The sequence below is a fragment of the Hylaeus anthracinus genome, unplaced genomic scaffold (assembly GCF_026225885.1).
Source record: "Hylaeus anthracinus isolate JK02 unplaced genomic scaffold, UHH_iyHylAnth1.0_haploid 11981, whole genome shotgun sequence".
In the NCBI taxonomy this organism is placed as follows: Eukaryota; Metazoa; Arthropoda; class Insecta; order Hymenoptera; family Colletidae; genus Hylaeus; species Hylaeus anthracinus.
The window spans coordinates 5,274,791-5,293,598 of NW_026534329.1; the positions used below are offsets into that span (position 1 = coordinate 5,274,791).

Genomic DNA, 18,808 nt, shown 5'->3' on the forward strand with positions numbered 1-18,808 from the left:
TTTTTAAATTCATATATTTGTACTAAAAGTGCTACAGCTCTGTAAGAAATATTCTGCTAGAGTCCACTTCGAAAGTTACTATAATAATCCTTGCGGTTTTATTAGGTTTACAACACATTCTCTTGCTGCAATGTAATCCTTTTCGCTCGATAACATCCTTCTCGTTCCGTGTAGCCAAATAGGGAGAAAGCTTCGTGCTCTTGTCGCAAGTTTGCCAAGTGTTTCTAGTTCGTTCTCAGAACCTTTCCACCGACTTGACGAACACCATCCGTTTCTCTCTGTTGAAAAACGCCCTTGGCTTCGTCGCTTACACGGCTGGCATGTCCGTTTCGCAGTATTTCTATCCAATTAAGTACGAATTTTTTCCTGTAATTACTCCATTAACATCGCGCATTGACTCACGTACCGTAATCGCGTCACGGCGCGATTCAATTTCACGTGTCGCGAACAATTGAAATTGTAACTCGCTTATTAGCGCGTTAAATGAAAAATATTCACTTTCGCGCAATATCGAGGCAGAATATTGCCGAACAATTAACATGCATCGTAAAGTTCAGCCGATGAAATCGAATAATAGAGCCATTTCGAGAAAACAATTTGTCGTATTGCGAGGGAAAAGCGCTGAGATATTCGAATCAACGAGATTTACTGTTTTAAACAATTTAAGAAATCGATTCTTATTTCTTTGCACCGTCTGGAAACTTTGTGTACTATTATAGAGGTTTATATTATTATAGAGTATACCGTGATTTGTAATTTACAATATGGAGCATTTGCTAAATAACGTTGACGCAACTTTAAATAAACGCATTAAAAAATAAAAATAAGCACCTCCTTGAAATTTGAATGATTAAACATATTGAATTTGAAAAGACTGTCACCAGTAGACCGTGTTCGTTTATGCATTTATGGCAAATGGAAACGTGGAAAAATGAAAAATGCAAAAATATATAAAATATGAATGATAAAGGAACTGCATAGAAGATAAGACATACTTTCCTCTACATTCTCATTCGTCATTCGTATTTACAAAAATATGAAACTACATAAACATCCTCAGTAACGTTCGAGTAAAAAAATTCAGAAAGAAACCTCTTCTTTGGGATTCCAGAGCAGAATACCCCCTTAATTGCAGAGCTCTCACGCACGCGCTCGTGTGCGTTGTATGTGTGTGTGTGTGTGTGTGTGTGTGCGTGCGTGTGCGAGGGGTCGGATAAGGGACCATGCGTGAAATTCAACGTGAAGCTAGCTACCAAAACACTTGGCTGGAATTAGTAATTAAGTGCTCGAGACAATTCCGGAAGCGAGTCAGCGTGACGTTCTGTAATTGCCGGACACTACGGGGATTTCAATTCGGCCGCGGCGGGGATTTGCATACTTTGTGTTTTGTATGCGGCGCGCATACTAGCCAAGGGTATTACGAAATTCGGTCGCGACGCGAATTTCTCTCCCGCGAACGTCGTTATAAACGAGTTACGAGTCCTGTCCCTTGGACGTCGTTATGAGTTCCACGTTTCACTGAACCGCTCTTCACTTATGAACGACGGCAGAGATATGCAATAACCTTTCCCCCTTCCGTTCCCCCCTCTCTGTCTCGGTTCGTTTGTTAATTGCTAGCGATGTCCCACCTTTTTAACACGTTCACTGTCATTACGTAGGGATGTCATAGATAATCATTCAAATTTTTATATTTTAGGGATACATTAGGAGTCAGTCGTACATTTCATTAATTTTATTTTGACGTAATAAGCGATATATCGATCAATAGGTTAAGACGTTACAAGTGAAAGTATCTAATCATTATTTCATATGTTTACTTTTCATTATGCTAGATAATTTTTCTTTGTGCTAGATACACCACCAATCATAATTCCGGATCATTTATTGTAATATAAATCCCTTAATATTCCTTTTCTATTTTATTGTTGTACACATCATTGATGTTAATTTGAGCAAGACTCAAGAAGTACCTATTTCCTAGACTAACCAAACAACGATATCCATTATAATTGTAATGAATGGAACGGTAAAATAGAAAAGTAATATTAAGGGATTTAAATTACAGTAAGTAATCTTGAATTGCGATTGGTGGTGTGTGTAGCATTACTCAAATTAACATCAATGATGTAAACAACAATAAAGTAGGAAAGAAATAGTAAGGGATTTATATTGCAATAGATGATCTTGAATTACTGGTTGACGAATTGGTTTAAACAAATGCTATTATATAATGGCCCTACCACAATAGTATTAAAAAAAGGTCCAAACGTTATCCTTTTAGACCAGACTCCGAATTCGCGCGTGTGCGCACGAACACCGTCCATCGCGCCGTCGGAGAATTGAATTAAAGATAAATGAATTTTTAATTAACACACTACCGCGCGAAGTCCCGATCGATACGTTTTAGAACGTACGTTCCGCACGGCCGCGGTGAAATCTCGATCGCTGTGAAAATAGGATAAACTCGATTTTGCAAAATTGAAAACTCCAGTTCGACTGCGAAAATGGTGAATATGTACACGATTTAGAAAGAGTATCGACAAATATATAAACATAATACTCTGATTATTATTATTATCGTAAAGTCGTTGTAACGCAAAGCGAAAGAAAGCGCGTGTGTCGTGTTAATGTAATTATATAATTCTAATAATAAATTTTCTTTCAAACACATATTTATTTTAATTTCTCAAAACATTTGGCGATACAAACAAAAAATGCGGAATACAAAAGGTCGTAAAATTAGTGCAAAATTCATTCTTCTTCCTGCTCTGTCTCCATCAAATCCGTTTTAAATCCGTGATTATGTTCCAATCTCAACACCATACAAAAAAGTGGAGCTGTCTCCTTATTTCACCACATCCCTCAATTGTTGGTTGGTCTCCATTGGACGCGCTGTCCTTCCTAAAATCGAACTCTCCCCGCGCGTTGTGTTTCCCTTGCCACCGTATGAATATCGTGACAATTAAACTGCACTCTCGACGAGAGTGGCCTGGCCGAAGTTATTAGCCCGAAGTGGCTTGAAGCCACTGGTTCTAACGACGCAAGAGCCCCGAGTACTTGCTGACTCGTGTTTTCGCGCCCCTGATCAAAGCATTATGTCGATGCACAGCATGTCTGATACACTTCGAGTAGGATAACTTGGCCGACGTGCTATCCTCGCTACCGACAATCGCGATAACCGAAGCGCTTAATCAATTTTGAAACTCGACGAACTATTTCACCGCGGCGGAATCGAACGAGCAAACTGTGCACCGTGTGTGCATCGCGTGACGTGTACACGTCATTAACCTCTCGAGGGACCAATTATAAATCTTTAGTCCCTTACAACAACAATTGTTTTTTTAATAACAAGTATGATTTATAATATGTTTATGTTTGTGATCCTAAAAGGTATTGTTATCTTAGATAGTAGTAATTTTTATGTAGAGTCAATCGTACACGTAATTACAAAAAAAATTGTAATATTTAAAGTGTCACACCAGAAAGATTTAATAAACACACGAAATTGTTTGATACGTTACAGGTCAGTATTATCTATAAAACATTCACATCATCGCTGACTTAATATCACGTAATATTACTTTCGATTAAAATCGTAAACGAACAAAATTACGACCAATTTCGTTCGTTTCGGAGCTCTTTTTTTCAAATCTACACATCGCCGCAGAAGCTTATGATGGCATATTACACGGATCGGCCATACCGAGCATCGCGTAAAATACAATTCATCGCGGTATGTAATTTAATACAAAATATTATACGCGGCTGATGCAATTTCATACAAAATATTGCAAACCATAATCCAGCACCGAGGCGTTCCGTCACGAGCGAAATATTCCCGATTTCGCATTCATTCGAAATCAGCGTCTGGGTAGCGGGAAATATTTTCAACGGCGATAAAGGTTTAATCAAAATTACCGACGATGGAAAATGTGGAAAAATCGCGGGACACGATTCTGCGTCGCAATTAAACTCTCGCGGTCCGCTGACTGGCAATTCGTGCGTCGCACGGCGGGCTGGGATTCCACAAAACTGGCCAAAACTGGAAAGAGCTTTTCAGATTTTCACGATACTCCATGTATTTTTGCATGTATTAAGAATCTGGTTAGCGGAATTGGAAAATTTACAATAGCCAACTCGATGTGGCAAACTTGAATGCTAGAAAGTTGTTAGATTTGCAACAAAGTTCGCGTATAAAGATTTTTAATACTGCAGATTTTTAATTTGACAGAGTCGAATTTGTAACTTTCTTTTGTTAAAGTTAACGAGAATATAAATCTTTCTTCCCTTATAATATCCTTGGCGAATTAAATTCACTATAAATAGAAATAAAAAATGTTGAATCAATGGATCAAACAATGACCAGTGTGCTGTAACGATCAGCCATTAGTATCACCTACAATTATTACGAATTTCCAATAAAAATCCACCTAATCTCAACTTCAATAAAACACTCTCTACTTGCAAACTAAATCTCTCAATATTAAAGTAACTTTACACTTGCCTAATAGCAATAACATATTCTTGAGCGTTGACTGGAAACTGTATGACACCCGAAAGTGATTAATTACCGCCATTTACGTTTCTTTACTCTCGAACAGGTTTTTCCAGCTCCACTATGCGCGACCAGTTTTTCGTCAATCATACCGTGGATTTATGCGAATTTTACAACAGGCATTCGTTTTTGTTGGCAGGTGCAGCCGCAGCAGTGACGTCCGCGAGCGGTCACGGGTTCGACGCGCATTTACGCGGGCCAAGCTTCGTCATCGAACCGCCGTCGAGGGTGGAATTTTCAAATTCGAGCGGCGCCTGGCTGGACTGCACCGCGACGGGAAGCCCTCCGCCCAACATCGATTGGTCGACCGCGGATGGACATCCGGTGAACGACGTACCGGGCGTTCGAAGAGTGCTGAGGAATGGCACGTTGGTCCTTTTGCCGTTTCCGGCCGCTGCGTTCCGTCAGGATGTTCACAGCGCTGCTTACAGATGCGTCGCGAGCAATTCCGTTGGAAGAGTCCTTAGCCGCGACGTCCAGGTCAGGGCAGGTAAGAAAATATCAGCGATCATTGGACCGTTTCTTAACATTTTCGGTCTAAACGCTCATTTTGTCAAACCTTTAGTAGGTTTATCAGATAGATGGTTATATAAATTTTTAGGATAAATATTCTTGCTTGGAGTTCTTTTGCTTGGAATTTTCTTGCTTTGAGTATTCTTGCTTGGAATTTCCTTGCTTGGAGTTTTCCTGCTTAGAATTTCCATGCTTGGAGTTATCATGCTTAGAATTTCCATGCTTGGAATTTCCTTGATTTTTGATTTTCTTGCTTGGTGTTTCCTTGCTTTGAATTTCCTTGCTTGAAATTTCCATACTTGGAGTTTTCCTGCTTAGAATTTCCTTGCTTAGAATTTCCATGCTTGGAGTTTCTTTGCTTGTGTTGAAAAAGTATAAAATCTCTTAGAAACTATTAAAAAATTTTAATCATAAAAAACATGCGAGGTATACGAGATGCAACAGTTAAATGACACCCTGTATACTTGCTTTGCAAACTACATAATCGAAATCACAATAGTTCCCATGCAGAATATGTGCTTTCAATTTAGATTTCAATTTGAATTTTTTAAAAACAATTTTTTCTCAGTTCTTTCATATTTTCATTTTTCCTTTGTACAGCATAATTTGTACTTTGTACGTTCAACATCGAATTATTATTATTGTTTTACACCCTAGAGAATTTCACCTGCCACATTTACATATTCATGGAACTCGTTCGAATTAATACTACAATGTGGTACAATTAAACATGTATTTATGGTTATTGTTGTTTAAATTGCTTGCATCTATGAATTGGAAATAAGTTTCTATCGGATCGTAAATTTGAAGGTACCAGATCGAAATACACGAGTTCCGTTATCAATTTTTGTAGATCGAATGCTTCATCTGACCCCTTATCTTAACCCCTTGGGCATCCTAGTATCATTATTGGTCGCACAAAAATCGATTTCAGAATTTTGATTTTTAAACACACCCGAATGGTACGGGATTTTTTGATAGGAGGTTTTGTTTTCCAAAATATTGTTTTTGATAATTCAATAGGTAATCCTACGGTTGAGTACGCTTTGATTGAAGCTTATCCTTATTACTCTACTCCACGGAAAATTCATCTCGATATATTTAAATATTTATGAAATTTATCCGCCCATTACTTACTAATTCTATTTGTATTGGCGTTTGCAAACAATGTCCATGGTATGGCATTATCTGTTTTAATTTAACTAATAAACGAATAGTAAAATCGATGAAAAGCAGATAATACCGTGATTAATAATTACAAACACCAAAGCAAATAAAAATAACGGCCAGACACGTTATTCCAATCATATTCACGTGTCAGTTATTGAAAACGGGACATGGTACATTTTATTTATTTAATCTGCTTACTTAAAATATAGTGAAATCGACGAAATCCAGTAGAAATAACCGATAATGGTCAGACACGCTATTATAACGCAGTAGAAATAACGGATAGTGGTCAGACGGAGGATGGTCACGCTATTATAACAGCTGAAATACGCTATCTTAATCATATTCCGTCGTAAATTGTTGAACTTGGGACTTTCATCGTGCAAAATCATATTTACTTTTCTAAAAGAAATAGGAACGATCAATCGCATAAAAGGCAGTTACTAAAACTATAGATTAAACATGATATGGCCGGTAATACTTTGAATACTATGATTAAAAAACAATTTTAAATAACAACAGAGTGTAATTGGGGATTTTTCAAATATAGTTCGCAGAAATTTGTATTGGAAATATGAAAATGTTTCTTAAAGAACGACTCGCGTCGCATTAAACGACGGGAAATAAATCTATTTTCCTCCAACGCGAAGTTGTTTTGGTCCCGTCGTTGCAAATCGTTGCTAAACGAAGCGGGCAGAACGTTGATTGCGCTTCGAGCGTTCGGAATAATAGGAGAAATAATTAAAAAACCATTAGGAGGTGCCGCGGTCGCGGGAAGAAAGGAAAAAGCGAAGTCCGGCCGAGTCCTGACCGAGGATGTTCCGTTTCTGACCGGATGCGGGTGAAACGCCGCGAGTGGCGGGTGCGGGGCTCGGTGTAATTACCTGTTTAAAAAAAGGAGAAGAAAAAATAGGAAAAAATGCAATCTGAATGCAAATCCGTGGCAGCTGCGAGGTCGATCCGACGCTTTCAGGATTCCCAACCACTCCCTCGCGGCTATAAAGTTCTGGCCCGGACGCGTGGCCGTTAATTAAAACTTTACTTCCTGCTTTCGGTTTAACGAAAGAAATTTCTATCCCGGTGTGGCTGACCGAACGGAAGTTCTCGCGGACCATTGCAAGTCGATCCCGTCGCGAGACGCGGGAAATCCAGCAATGGAAAGCCGGGACGAGACCCTGTTTCGCTCCATTTCGTCCAAACCAGTTCCCCGTGAACGTTTTCGAGCGGAAAAGGAACATTTTTGAGGAACCACGACCGGGAAAAATATTTTAGCGAGCGCTATTCCGTCGAGAACGAAGAGACGTGTTTGATGCAATCGTTGAAAGAAACCTTTTGCTTCTTGTTGATATTTAAAGAGGGCATGCTCGGTTAAAAAGCTGAATTTTTATGAAAGTTTGACATTTCTTTTCTGAACAATGCATTTAAATTTTTTAATAAAATTGGCTTATATCTAATAAACAGACATTGCTCGCTATTAAAAAGAAATAATTAAAAAAATGTATAAACGAGGAAGTAAAAGTGACTTTTTGGAAACGTAGATTGCGGTGACCAGTGAGGTTTTAAACAAGGTTATCCGAACTCGAACGAAACGGAAGACGAACAACGAAAAAGTAGAGGAACCCCGCGGCCGAAGGTCGCGAAACAGACGACAAGAAATTCGACGTCACGGGATGAGAACACGGAGGGAAGTCTTCGTCGGGCGTCGCGGCGCCGGTGTGTCAGATTGCAGCGTCGCTGGCAGCTGGCCGTCGCCCTTGGAATTTCCGCGTAAATAAAATCCTCCGGAAGAGTACAGTGCCTCTCGAGCGGCTGGGCGACGGTAGAAACAAAAAAGGAGAGGAGAAAAACGACCAGCAGACGTCGAGGACGAGGCGTTCGTTACGCTCGCGTCGCCTCACGCCTCACCGCTTCCCAGACGCCGACGACGAGATTCACCCGGTTGTCGACGACGAGTAACGACGTGACACCCTTGCACATAAGTCCTCCCCCCTCCTCTGTACGTGCGCGCACATGTGTCTTACGCGCGTCCACGTGTGCGCGTTCGTGTACGCTCCGCGTGTGTCCCGGGCGTGTGCACATGTGCCCGCACGCGCGACGCTGGCGCGCTCTGCCGGGAATCGCGTAACACGTTTCAATTAACGCGAGCGCGAGGGCATCCTTCCGCGTGGGATTATTCGAATGGCCGTGTTTCGCGGCACTAGGTCGAAACTGCAAATTAATGGAACTGCGACGACGGTACGGAGCTCGCGAGCTCGTTAGAGGCCTTTCTTGAACGACGATCGCAGCGCTGCTGGCTGCCTGTTGGTTTAGGAATTTAGTTGTAGCAAATTGATAACGTTGCGACGCAATGGTTGGATCGTTCATGCGAATCCTCGTTTATGCAAATTCGTATTTTTACAGATTCGGATGGAGATTTGAGAATTTTATCGTTGATATTTTATGTGTTTTTTAGATTCGTGGACGTTGCACATTTTCACTCGACATATATATGCATGAACAGTTTACTAATAAGTACCCTTGTCGTTTATTGAATATTTGATGTTTCCAAATAAGCATCACATTATAAATTTGTGCATAAATAATCTTGACACTTACAGCCAGTGTAAGAAGTATTCGTACAGCAACTAATTTAAAATAAATGGTTCTTGTACGAATACTTATTACACTGACCGTATCTGTCAAGATTATTTATGCACAAATTTATAACGTGATGCTTATTTGGAAACATCAAATCTGTGTGAGAAGTATTCGTACAGCAACCAATTTAAAATAAATGGTTCCTGTACGAATACTCATTACACTGACTCTATATATATTTATATTGCATAACGTATTTGTAAACATTGAACCTATCATTTCACGTAGACATACTTGTCAAGTCTTTTTAGAAATATCGTGATAACATAAAATTAATGTCGGTTATTGAAAATGGGACATGGTACATTTTATTTATTTAATCTGATTACTTAAAATATAGTGAAATCGACGAAATGCAGATAATGCTCTCATCAATACTCCCAAACACGAACGCAGTAGAAATAACGGAGAGTGGTCAGACACGCTATTAAAACGCAGTAGAAATAACGGATAATGGTCAGCCACGCTATTATAACAGCTGAAATACGCTATCTCAATCATATTCAGTCGTAAATTGTTGAATTAAATTGTTTAAACATAATTTCCGTGGAAATATTTTAAAGACAACAAGAACGATTACCAAAAATTCTATTATTTGACTCAGAAAAGAATGTATCCCCTTAGGATAGTGATAAAGTGCGTTTGGGAAGCTTTATGACGTATTCATTTCTATAAATTTTTGTTCGAATTCCAGTTTTGCTATTTAGAGCGCATTCTACATTCCTTTGACAAAAGTTTTAGATAGATAAGTTCGCTTCGCGGCTTGCACGAATAAAAATAACTCCGCGCTTATTTGTTCGCAGTGGTGGCTCAGGCATACAAAGTCGACGTGGAAGTGATCGGAGGTGCATCCAGGGGATGCACAGCGGTATTGCGATGCGTCGTTCCCAGCTTCGTGAAAGATTTGGTACGCGTCGTGTCCTGGTTACAAGAACCCTCGTTTTACATCTACCCATCTCTACAAGGAGGTAAGATTCCATTTTTATGTCAGTCGAACGATACCAGCTTCCTACACAACCTCTTTCGTGTCCTGATTAACTCCTCAATAAATAAAACATTGGCAGACGTCTATGTTACATTAAAATTTGTCATTAAGAAAAACCCACGGAAGAAACTCCCTACCAACTATAATCATTCGCCTTCAAGATTCATCCCTTCAAATACCATCAGAGTCTCCAAGTGGAGCAGCTGTTGGTTTCCCTCGTAAGAAAAAAGAAATGCAGACAGTTAACGTCACCCTTACACGCCTATTACAACTTACAAGAATTTATCCAAGCCCGCAGAGAATACCGAAACTTTTTCCTCCGCCGTTTTCCGTTCATAAATCTGTCACTTACCGGGCGAAACTCTAGATTACAATAACACGACCGCTCTATATATTTCTCGTGACATTAATTTCGCGGATTAATCACGAGCAACGCGAGAGGGAGCAAAAAGAAAGAAGGAAAAAAAAAAACCCGTTTCCGTCGCGACGTTGCCCGAAATACGTGCAAAAAGATAGCGCGAGGCTAATAGTCTGCAAACGCTATTATTCTATGTGAAAAGCGACGAGCGCTATCGCGTAATCGATAATTTCGCCTATCTAACAAAATGTAATATTCCGCGGCAGGAGACGGCAATAAAAGCCCAAGGGACATTCCAGGTACGCAGATGCAGTGACACAGCCGATAGGTGCATTGCGCGAAGAATTATACGCGTTAGGGGATGGGGTTGGACCAGGGGCGCTCCTAGGACACCTGCCACCCAGGTGTTATATTCAAATTTGCCACAATCTATCGCTGATCACGCTTTCGGGCAATTTTATTTGTTTTTGTAGAGATTTACTAGCATGCATGTTGTATGTTAGTAGTAATATGTTTATTATTACCAGTCAGCCCGATAAATATTCGTAGCCTCTGTGCTTATTGAAGAAATTTCTCTAAATTAAATGCTAGGTTTGGTGTTTTTAAATAAAATGTTCGTATATATATATGCAAGTGTAAAGTTATTCATGTGCATATTTATAATGAAAAATTTATTTGAAAACATCGAACCTATTATTTAATTTAGACAATCTTCTTTAATTGGCGCGATGGGTACGAATATTTATGAGACCGACTGTATATTATACTACACTCACATTAGTATGTTTATACGTATTATTGTACGTCATTAATGCGTAAAATCCGCAGTTTGAATATTAGGAACGAAATGTGTTTTAATTGTTTCGCACTTTTCAAGTACATGCAGCCATTTACAAATATAAAATCGCAGCTTCTACAAATTCGCGATGACAGTTCGAAACCTAGTTTACAGCAACAACGGCAACGGTTTGCATCGCGAACCACAGAAAGGACGATGCAATCACAAATGGCGCTTGTATATGCGCGTTCGAGCGTGTACACTTGATAACATACGAGCCTTTTTAACGTTAAAGCCTGTGCAACGTCGGCAACAATTGCACGTATATGAACGATAAAGTAATAACGACCGCAGAATGTACGCGAACAGTGCTGTGTATGAAGAGACCGTGAAATAAAGCACAGCTACGCAAAGCGAAAACTTGTAAAGTGAGTGTACGTAAAGCGAAGATACGCAAAGCAAAGATACGTAAAGCGAAACTATGTGAAACGAAACTACGTAAATAAATGTACAACCTAACGAGTTGATACAACAAAGTCTGCAGAGAAATGGTATCTCTACAATACGTAACAACGATTGCAATTATAACATTAAATTGGAGAATACTCGTTATTAACTGAAATTCATAATTAGATTAATTATAATCGTCAATCGTTAATGAAATTACATTTTGCCTGCCGTGCATCCCTTGCATCCACGCTATGCCACCTGGATGTTTGGTGGGGGGTGTAGGTTGAGGGTGGAATGGATGCAATCGTACGATTTTCACACAGGTAGAGGACAGAGGGAGCATTATGCCGTCGCGAGCGTTGCTTACCAGGACTAAAATTTAATATCCAGTGGAAGGGGTGAGGGTGGGTGCCATAACCTGCCGCTACACTGAAATTTAATATCCACAATAATCTTCCATAGCCTTCCGACCTGGCGGCGTAGGTCGAGTTATTCTCGGGGACATCGACCTTCGCCCGTACAACGCGTCGACTCATTAATAGTCGTAGAAAATTAATTAGATTTAAGAACGTCGCCAGGTTTGTTTCGTCCGTGCTGGAACGCGTCGGTGTCGGTTCGAAAATTATGACGCTCTGTAATTAAAACGTAATATCACGCCGGTCGAACTATTAATTAGTAAGCTTAATTAGTGATCCTTTTAATTGGACGCGATGCCGCGTTGTTAATGCCGTTTGAAGATGATCCTTGCTCGATCTATCCGCGATCTTCGTTCTCCTCGACAGGTGGCAGTAATTAGTCTCTCTGTTCTAACGATCTCTCTTTCTCCTCTTCCGTCTCCCTGTGTCACTCTCGTTCGTCGATTCGATAACATTTTATAATTGTACCCGACCGATGACGAACATATTCATTGTCGATAACGGACCGAAGGAAAAAAGAAAGATACAAGAGCTGGCTCGTTTCCAGCAAGCCATTGTCGTACGGTTCTCGAGCGCGGAGTCGACGAACCGGCGTAACTTTTATGCGACGCTGCGAAAAAGGACGCCGTAAAAACGCGCGGCTCTCGCGACACGAAGATATTGGCGCACCCAGTGAACTGCCGCTGTTATCGCTCGGTACCGTGAAATTTGCTGCGTATCGTGCCCCCTTGGTTCCGTGTCTTCCTACTCGATTTTTGAGTCGACGGAGACGGTCTGGTATACACCTGGACTGAATTTCGACTACCGATCTTGTAAGTGTCACCTATCGATCGTTATTACTAGACTGTGGATCTTTATGCAAAATAAAATCTTTGAAACTACCCACAAAAATTTAACCTAAATAAAAATTTTACTCCGCAAGTACATCTCTGCAAGTTGATCTTTACTTTCAATATTTTTGGTAAACGAGTGATTCTTATTCAAATCTCGGTTCGGTAATCCCATCGGGTAAACCTTTCCCTCCTACATATCCATAATCTGACTAAGGTCGGGTACATAGGTTTGACCAGACTCTAAATTCGACTTATTTCTCCAAGTGCAATCCTGCCAGTGGCTAAGGCTCCTTACACGGTATTATCTCTCTCTATACGCCGTATTGCGCTTGTATTGTGTTCCTATCTGGCGTGTGTATATAATGCGGCGTCATCTGCCGTTCGTGTACCATGATAACAGAGTCAGTGTGCGGGAAGCTGTTTAGCTACCGAAAGCAAGTATGGACAGGACTGTGCAAGGATGAGACGCTTCAAAACCTACTTCCTAGACTTTGTATCCCAGGCGACCCGCTAGTAAAATTCATAATACTATACTAACGCAACGACGTGTTCTATAGTTGGCGTGTGATATAGCTAAATTATGAACACTATTCATAATGATACAGCTGTGGTGACTAATGTACAAAGTGTGATCGGCCGAGTAGTATAATCGAGCAGAGGGTGATGCTACATTTAAAAGTAAGTCGAAAAAAAAGGGAATAACATTTTTTCGTTTGACGTTTCGTTCTCGAGAAAGTCGAGTTTGAAAATTCTGATATTTGAAATAATGATATGTACGCGTCAACAAGGACAGTACTTTGAACAGTTTATTCAATAATGTCATGTACAATAAAATTAATAAATGTATTACCCATATATTAACATTTCTTATTTGTAATACATATCTAAACCTTGAGGCAAACTCGATTTTCTCGAAAACGAAGACGTTAAACGAAAAAATGTTATTCCTTTTAAGCCTCTGCTCAGTTGTGCCACCCGACCGGCCACCCTGTATAACAGTTGGGACTGTCAAAATTGTTAAAAATGCTACGGTCATTGTAAGTATTGTAACTATTGACAACGTTAAATCTATTGATCATTTTTATTGAGAGTTTCTAGAATTATTGAGTTTATTGGAGCTTGTATAATAGTCCATAAGTCTAGTTTAATGTAGTAGTACTAGTAGGACTATTCGAAGCATTAGCACCAGTGGAGCAAATAAGGCTTATAAAGTTAGCGAAACTAGTTTCTATGCAGCGATGAAGATCAATAAAATCAAAGCATCGCCATTCTGTTTGGGAAGCTGGATTTTCGTATGCTAATTACCTTCTCTGACTGTTGAGACTCGCTCTATTCGATATACAAAAGCTCGTTGTTCTCAGTTTGAGAAATTCTGATATATATGTATATAGATAAATTAAGCCTAATACTACTGCGATCTCAGTATATTAGTGAATCCAAAACAGCCGTACTAATTCCTCTCCAGAGTCTCAGTTCCCAACTCACAGGACACTGTCAATCTTGCCAATATCCGTAATCCGTATTCGTGCTGAACCTAATTCGCCTGCCTCTAATGATTCATTCACTATCAAGTGTGTTGCACTAGTAACCGCAAATTTATGACACGTTCTATTGACCATCGTGTATACTTCACAATTTTTATTCTGTTCACACTAGAAGCAAGATAAACTCGTACAGCAACCAACTCAAAATACAATTAATAAGAAAAGAAATAAGAGGTTAACATTAAAAATAATAAACTTTAATTTACCCAAATTCTACTCTAAAAATATGTAGGAATGCTGGTTAATCATTTCTTTCCCTAAAATTGATTAATAAAATAAATATACGAAGTTTTATTTTGAATTGGTCCCTGTACGAATATTTATTACACTGACTATATATTTACAAGTAAAAATATAATCGTTTAGTTAAGTAAATGTCAGAGAGATATCTCTGTACATCGATCGTTTCGTATATTATTCGAATAAAATTTTGTTTGTCTCTGTTTCGTACCATATCTTGTTACGAATTTAGCAAACGACGCCAAGTCTGAACAGTCGACGTATAAAAAAAAAAAAAAAAATGTAACAAATCCAGTACGAGTCTCACAATGCGATTCCAATCGAGACGACGACGTGCTCGGCGTGCCAGACGTCTACGTGAAATTAAATTTTGCCAGTTTCTCTTGTCTCTTTCCTTTCCGGCGATCTTCTAAGCTCACTAGATGGAAACTCCATTTTCTGACCGGAATCATAATACGATCGATACAAATCGAAACAATACTCCCGTATATCTGTTACATCCATCCTTGCACATCTATCAGGATCGGGTTGCAGTTAATTCCCCGTGCAGCCAATTTATCCTCTGCGAACGTGCACGCACAAAACCACGCTAATACGTCGTGTATCTTGAATTCGTCGATTGGAGTAATAATATTGTTTCGCGTTTGGTTAAATCTTAAACTGTAATCGGTTTCTTAGCGATGAAAATCAATTTAATGTCCTCTGTCATAATATAGACACATAACGATTATGTACAATAATATTTATGGGATTAATATTGCATGGAATTTTATGAATGTGTGCTAATTAAATATGAAAATGTAAAAATCTTCTTACGGAGATTATACGCATTAATTGGGTGAGTTCGAATGGCGAATGATGCAAAAATGTTGTCGCTCTGTATCGACAGAGGGAACAAAAGAGCTAAATTCAATGCGATTCGCAACGAAATAAACAGAGACGTTTTTTTATTTCCTTTCGACTGTTCTTATGCTGCGTTTGCCTTTCTCTGCACGCTTCAAAAGAATTCTCGTATCTACAAAAGCAAACATTCGTTTCCAATATCGGCATGTTTTCATCAGAGAGGTTCCGTTTTCGAAACAGCGGCGCGCAAGATCGATCTGTGTATTGAAAAATTCAAGTGTCTGCGTTCCTTTATCTCGTGAATATTTTCACAATTTTTATGACAGGGAATCTCTCGTACGTTCTGAAGGGTACTGTCTGAGAGAGTGAACTTTGAGGGCGACATGTTTTAATCGTACGAACAATTCGAACAAATCATTGAACAATTTTAATCATCTTTAAATGAGTTCAATTCTTCTTTTAAATCGATCCTTGCAAATCTCAATCAATGTGACCGCTTTAAACTATTGTGCACCTTAAAATTGCATTCTTTTAATAATGACACGACGTTAAATTATACTTTTATTTTTAAGGAATTTCAATTTTATCACAATCTGAAGTCCCTGATTTATACAACTCCTTTGGCTAGGATGCTCTTTACATTTAAACATTTATCCTGCATAATATATAATGTAACTTCACAAAATTTTATTTTGATGACAATTATGTTCCCATAATTAATATACCCTTGTGCATAGATCTACCTTTACATACACTTTCCTACTCTGCGTATCCAAAGCACTATAAATAGTTTCTACTGTCCCATTTTATTTAGGAAATTTATATAACGAAAGAATCATATACTCTGCACTCTACTGTCCATCTCTTAGTTCATCTCGCATCTTCATCCACCTATCTTGTACACCCAAACCGCCAAATACGGCGTTTCCTAACATTTTCAAATATACTTTCGTAGAATCCTCGCATCCTATTAAATTCTACGTAATTGTCGTTAGATTATCCTGCATATTTGCATACCTATAGCCAGTCGGAGGCGCTATATTTCTGTAAGCGTAACGTATCCATCTTACTAATAGCGCCATGGTCAGACTACACGTAATTCGAGGTAGGCCCCGTCGGATCCTCCCGTCTCGTACATGCACCTGTACATGTATGTACGGTTATACATGACGTACATACGCGGCCTATCTACCTTGAATAGAATCGAGGGGGCGCAGGCCGTAGGTAGTAGCATCGAGTGTAATACCGAAACTACATAACCCATCCAAGCCGGCTGACTTGGCCGACAATCGCTATTTAGGAGGGCCGCTTATCTCAGCCGGTCTTAGCTGTGCTAATGTCTCGTGGCCGATTCTACTCCCGCACGTAGATGCAATAACGTATACAGGGTCTAGATAGTGGTTCTCGGTAACAAGACAGGCCGCGGCGAAGAAAGGGAATTAAAGCGAGGGGAGCTGAAAATAGAGATGAAGACAAAGCGTGAAAAACAAGCGGTGCGGAGAAAGATAAGGGAGATTGCGGGCAGAATCTGGAACGAGGAACGAAGGAAAGCGGACCGCGAAGGAAGTTTAGAAAGAAAAATGAACGAGTATTAAGGGTGGCAAAATGGAAACGACTGGATGGAAAACATTGAAAATGGCGGTGCATGACTCGGAGGAAGAAAAAGATCCAGACTTCATATACCTCTGAGTCGTGGTACGCGGTATTCAACTTGGATAATGGATTACGAATAAAACGAACGTGTAGCAATTTATTCGCGGCTGTAGAGCGTAATAGACTGAGAAGTTCCAAATAGAGGGTTCTTCTTTTATTTGTTATTCCAAGTTTTTGGTCTGAAAAATAAATTTTAGACGTTCATCGTAAATTATTTAATTGTATAATTTACACACCATATACATAACGTGTTTTATAAAAATTGTAGAACCTTTTTCCAAGATCAATACCTCATACCAATGCGAGTGAAAAAATCTTTTTCCATTTTGCAATCTGAACTCTCAGTTTACAAAGTGATAAAGAACTTTTTGATTTCTTTTCGCACGAAGTCATGCCGAGATACCCCGTTTCTTCTTAAACATCCACTCGTCTTTCGTAGCGAAAATATCGAGGAAGTTTTAATTAACGTTCTAATGGTTTAAATCGAAATATATTGTAGTTAACTAACATACTAAAATTACGTGATCTTCTTTGTTCCTGATAATTATAAATTCGTCTCGTGAGAGACGGTTTCCAGCTGAGAGAAGCATGATAACGGTGGTAATATAAACTTCGGTGCTAATGAGTTCTCCGGCAGGTCCAGGACAAAACACGGACAAAATACGTACATATCTTGTATTAATAATTACATTTAGCGAAGAGCAATCACAATTAAGCTATGCAACGAGGACAATAGGAGCCGGGAATAAGGAATACATTTGGAGAAATTCTGTACAAGAGATGGTAAGATTGGTTGGCGACGGCGGAAGACATTGGATAAAGAGGAAAGAACGTCGGGAGAGTAATGAATAAGAAATTAAGTCTACAAAATGGGCGAACCAGAGAAGTGGACGAGCCAAATGAGGAAGGGTAACGAGATAAAAATCACGGATAGAAGGAAATGCGAGAAGAAAGGCAGAAGCGAACGGCAAGACGACCTCTGCTATGCAAGCTGATCTCGTATTCGTGAACTACGTTAAAGGTTCCCAGCAGTAAAGGAGGTTTCGCGAAGCGACTGCGAATGTTTAGGATAACTACCGTCATTAACGTTGCTCCGGCTTATCTAAGGAACGAGCAGGGCTTAAACTGGCTAAGAACGAAGAGATTGTATCTAGCGTCATCCAGAACACGCCGCTGGAAATCCTGGAATTAGCATAATTATCGTAACGGTAAAACCGTTCGGTACGGAGCGAAATATCGTACAGCGAGCGACATCAATGGTCCACGGGTGGTTACGAATTATTAAAGATAATTCGGAACCGCGTTTCAGTTTATCGGAGAACGTCGAGACCAATTAACGCGCTGTACTGCGTGTATGAATAATATAGAGACTTAGGAAATGTTATGCAGAGTGATCCATTACAGTAAGCGTGAGTGCCGCTTAAATAACCGAGTGGTTGATGATGCCGACGTTAACATTTTTGAAATCATTTTGATAGACATATTTCTCTGGAATGATCCGGAGTAGAATTTGCGGGTGTAGAAGGAATTCGTTGTCTTGAATTATTTTCTAGAAATATCTGGTTTGCTTGATTATTATATAAAAGTATAGAATTTGAAAGATCCCAAAAAAAAAAATTAGAATTAAGAACAGAGTTCTGTTTCAAAGAGAATCGATCTTTAAAAGGTATCAACTACACGTAACCCTGGTAGAGCTGAACTTTGCACACCCCTATTGTGTTTACATGGAAAGCCTATATCTACAGTCTGAATTCATTGAACACGATATGGATGACCTAGAAGTCTCGTGAAAGGATATCGCCTAATAATAGCTCCGAGTGCGAAGGATTAACA

The 18,808-nt window shown here is 39.5% G+C and overlaps 1 protein-coding gene across 11 annotated transcripts in view; it reads left to right on the top strand.

Annotated features, from left to right (window-relative positions):
- The window catches only part of LOC128885774 (cell adhesion molecule Dscam2-like), a 146,937-nt gene that overhangs the window by 92,136 nt on the left and 35,993 nt on the right, over positions 1-18,808 (top strand). For all 11 annotated transcript variants that reach the window (XR_008459657.1, XR_008459658.1, XR_008459659.1 and 8 more), the window contains exons 2-3: positions 4,695-5,045; positions 9,679-9,843. Coding sequence is in view for 8 of the 11 variants with exons in the window: in XM_054140036.1 (XP_053996011.1) it covers positions 4,695-5,045; positions 9,679-9,843 (516 nt within the window). In the remaining 3 variants the exon portion in view is untranslated. The remainder of the gene's footprint in view (positions 1-4,694; positions 5,046-9,678; positions 9,844-18,808) is intronic.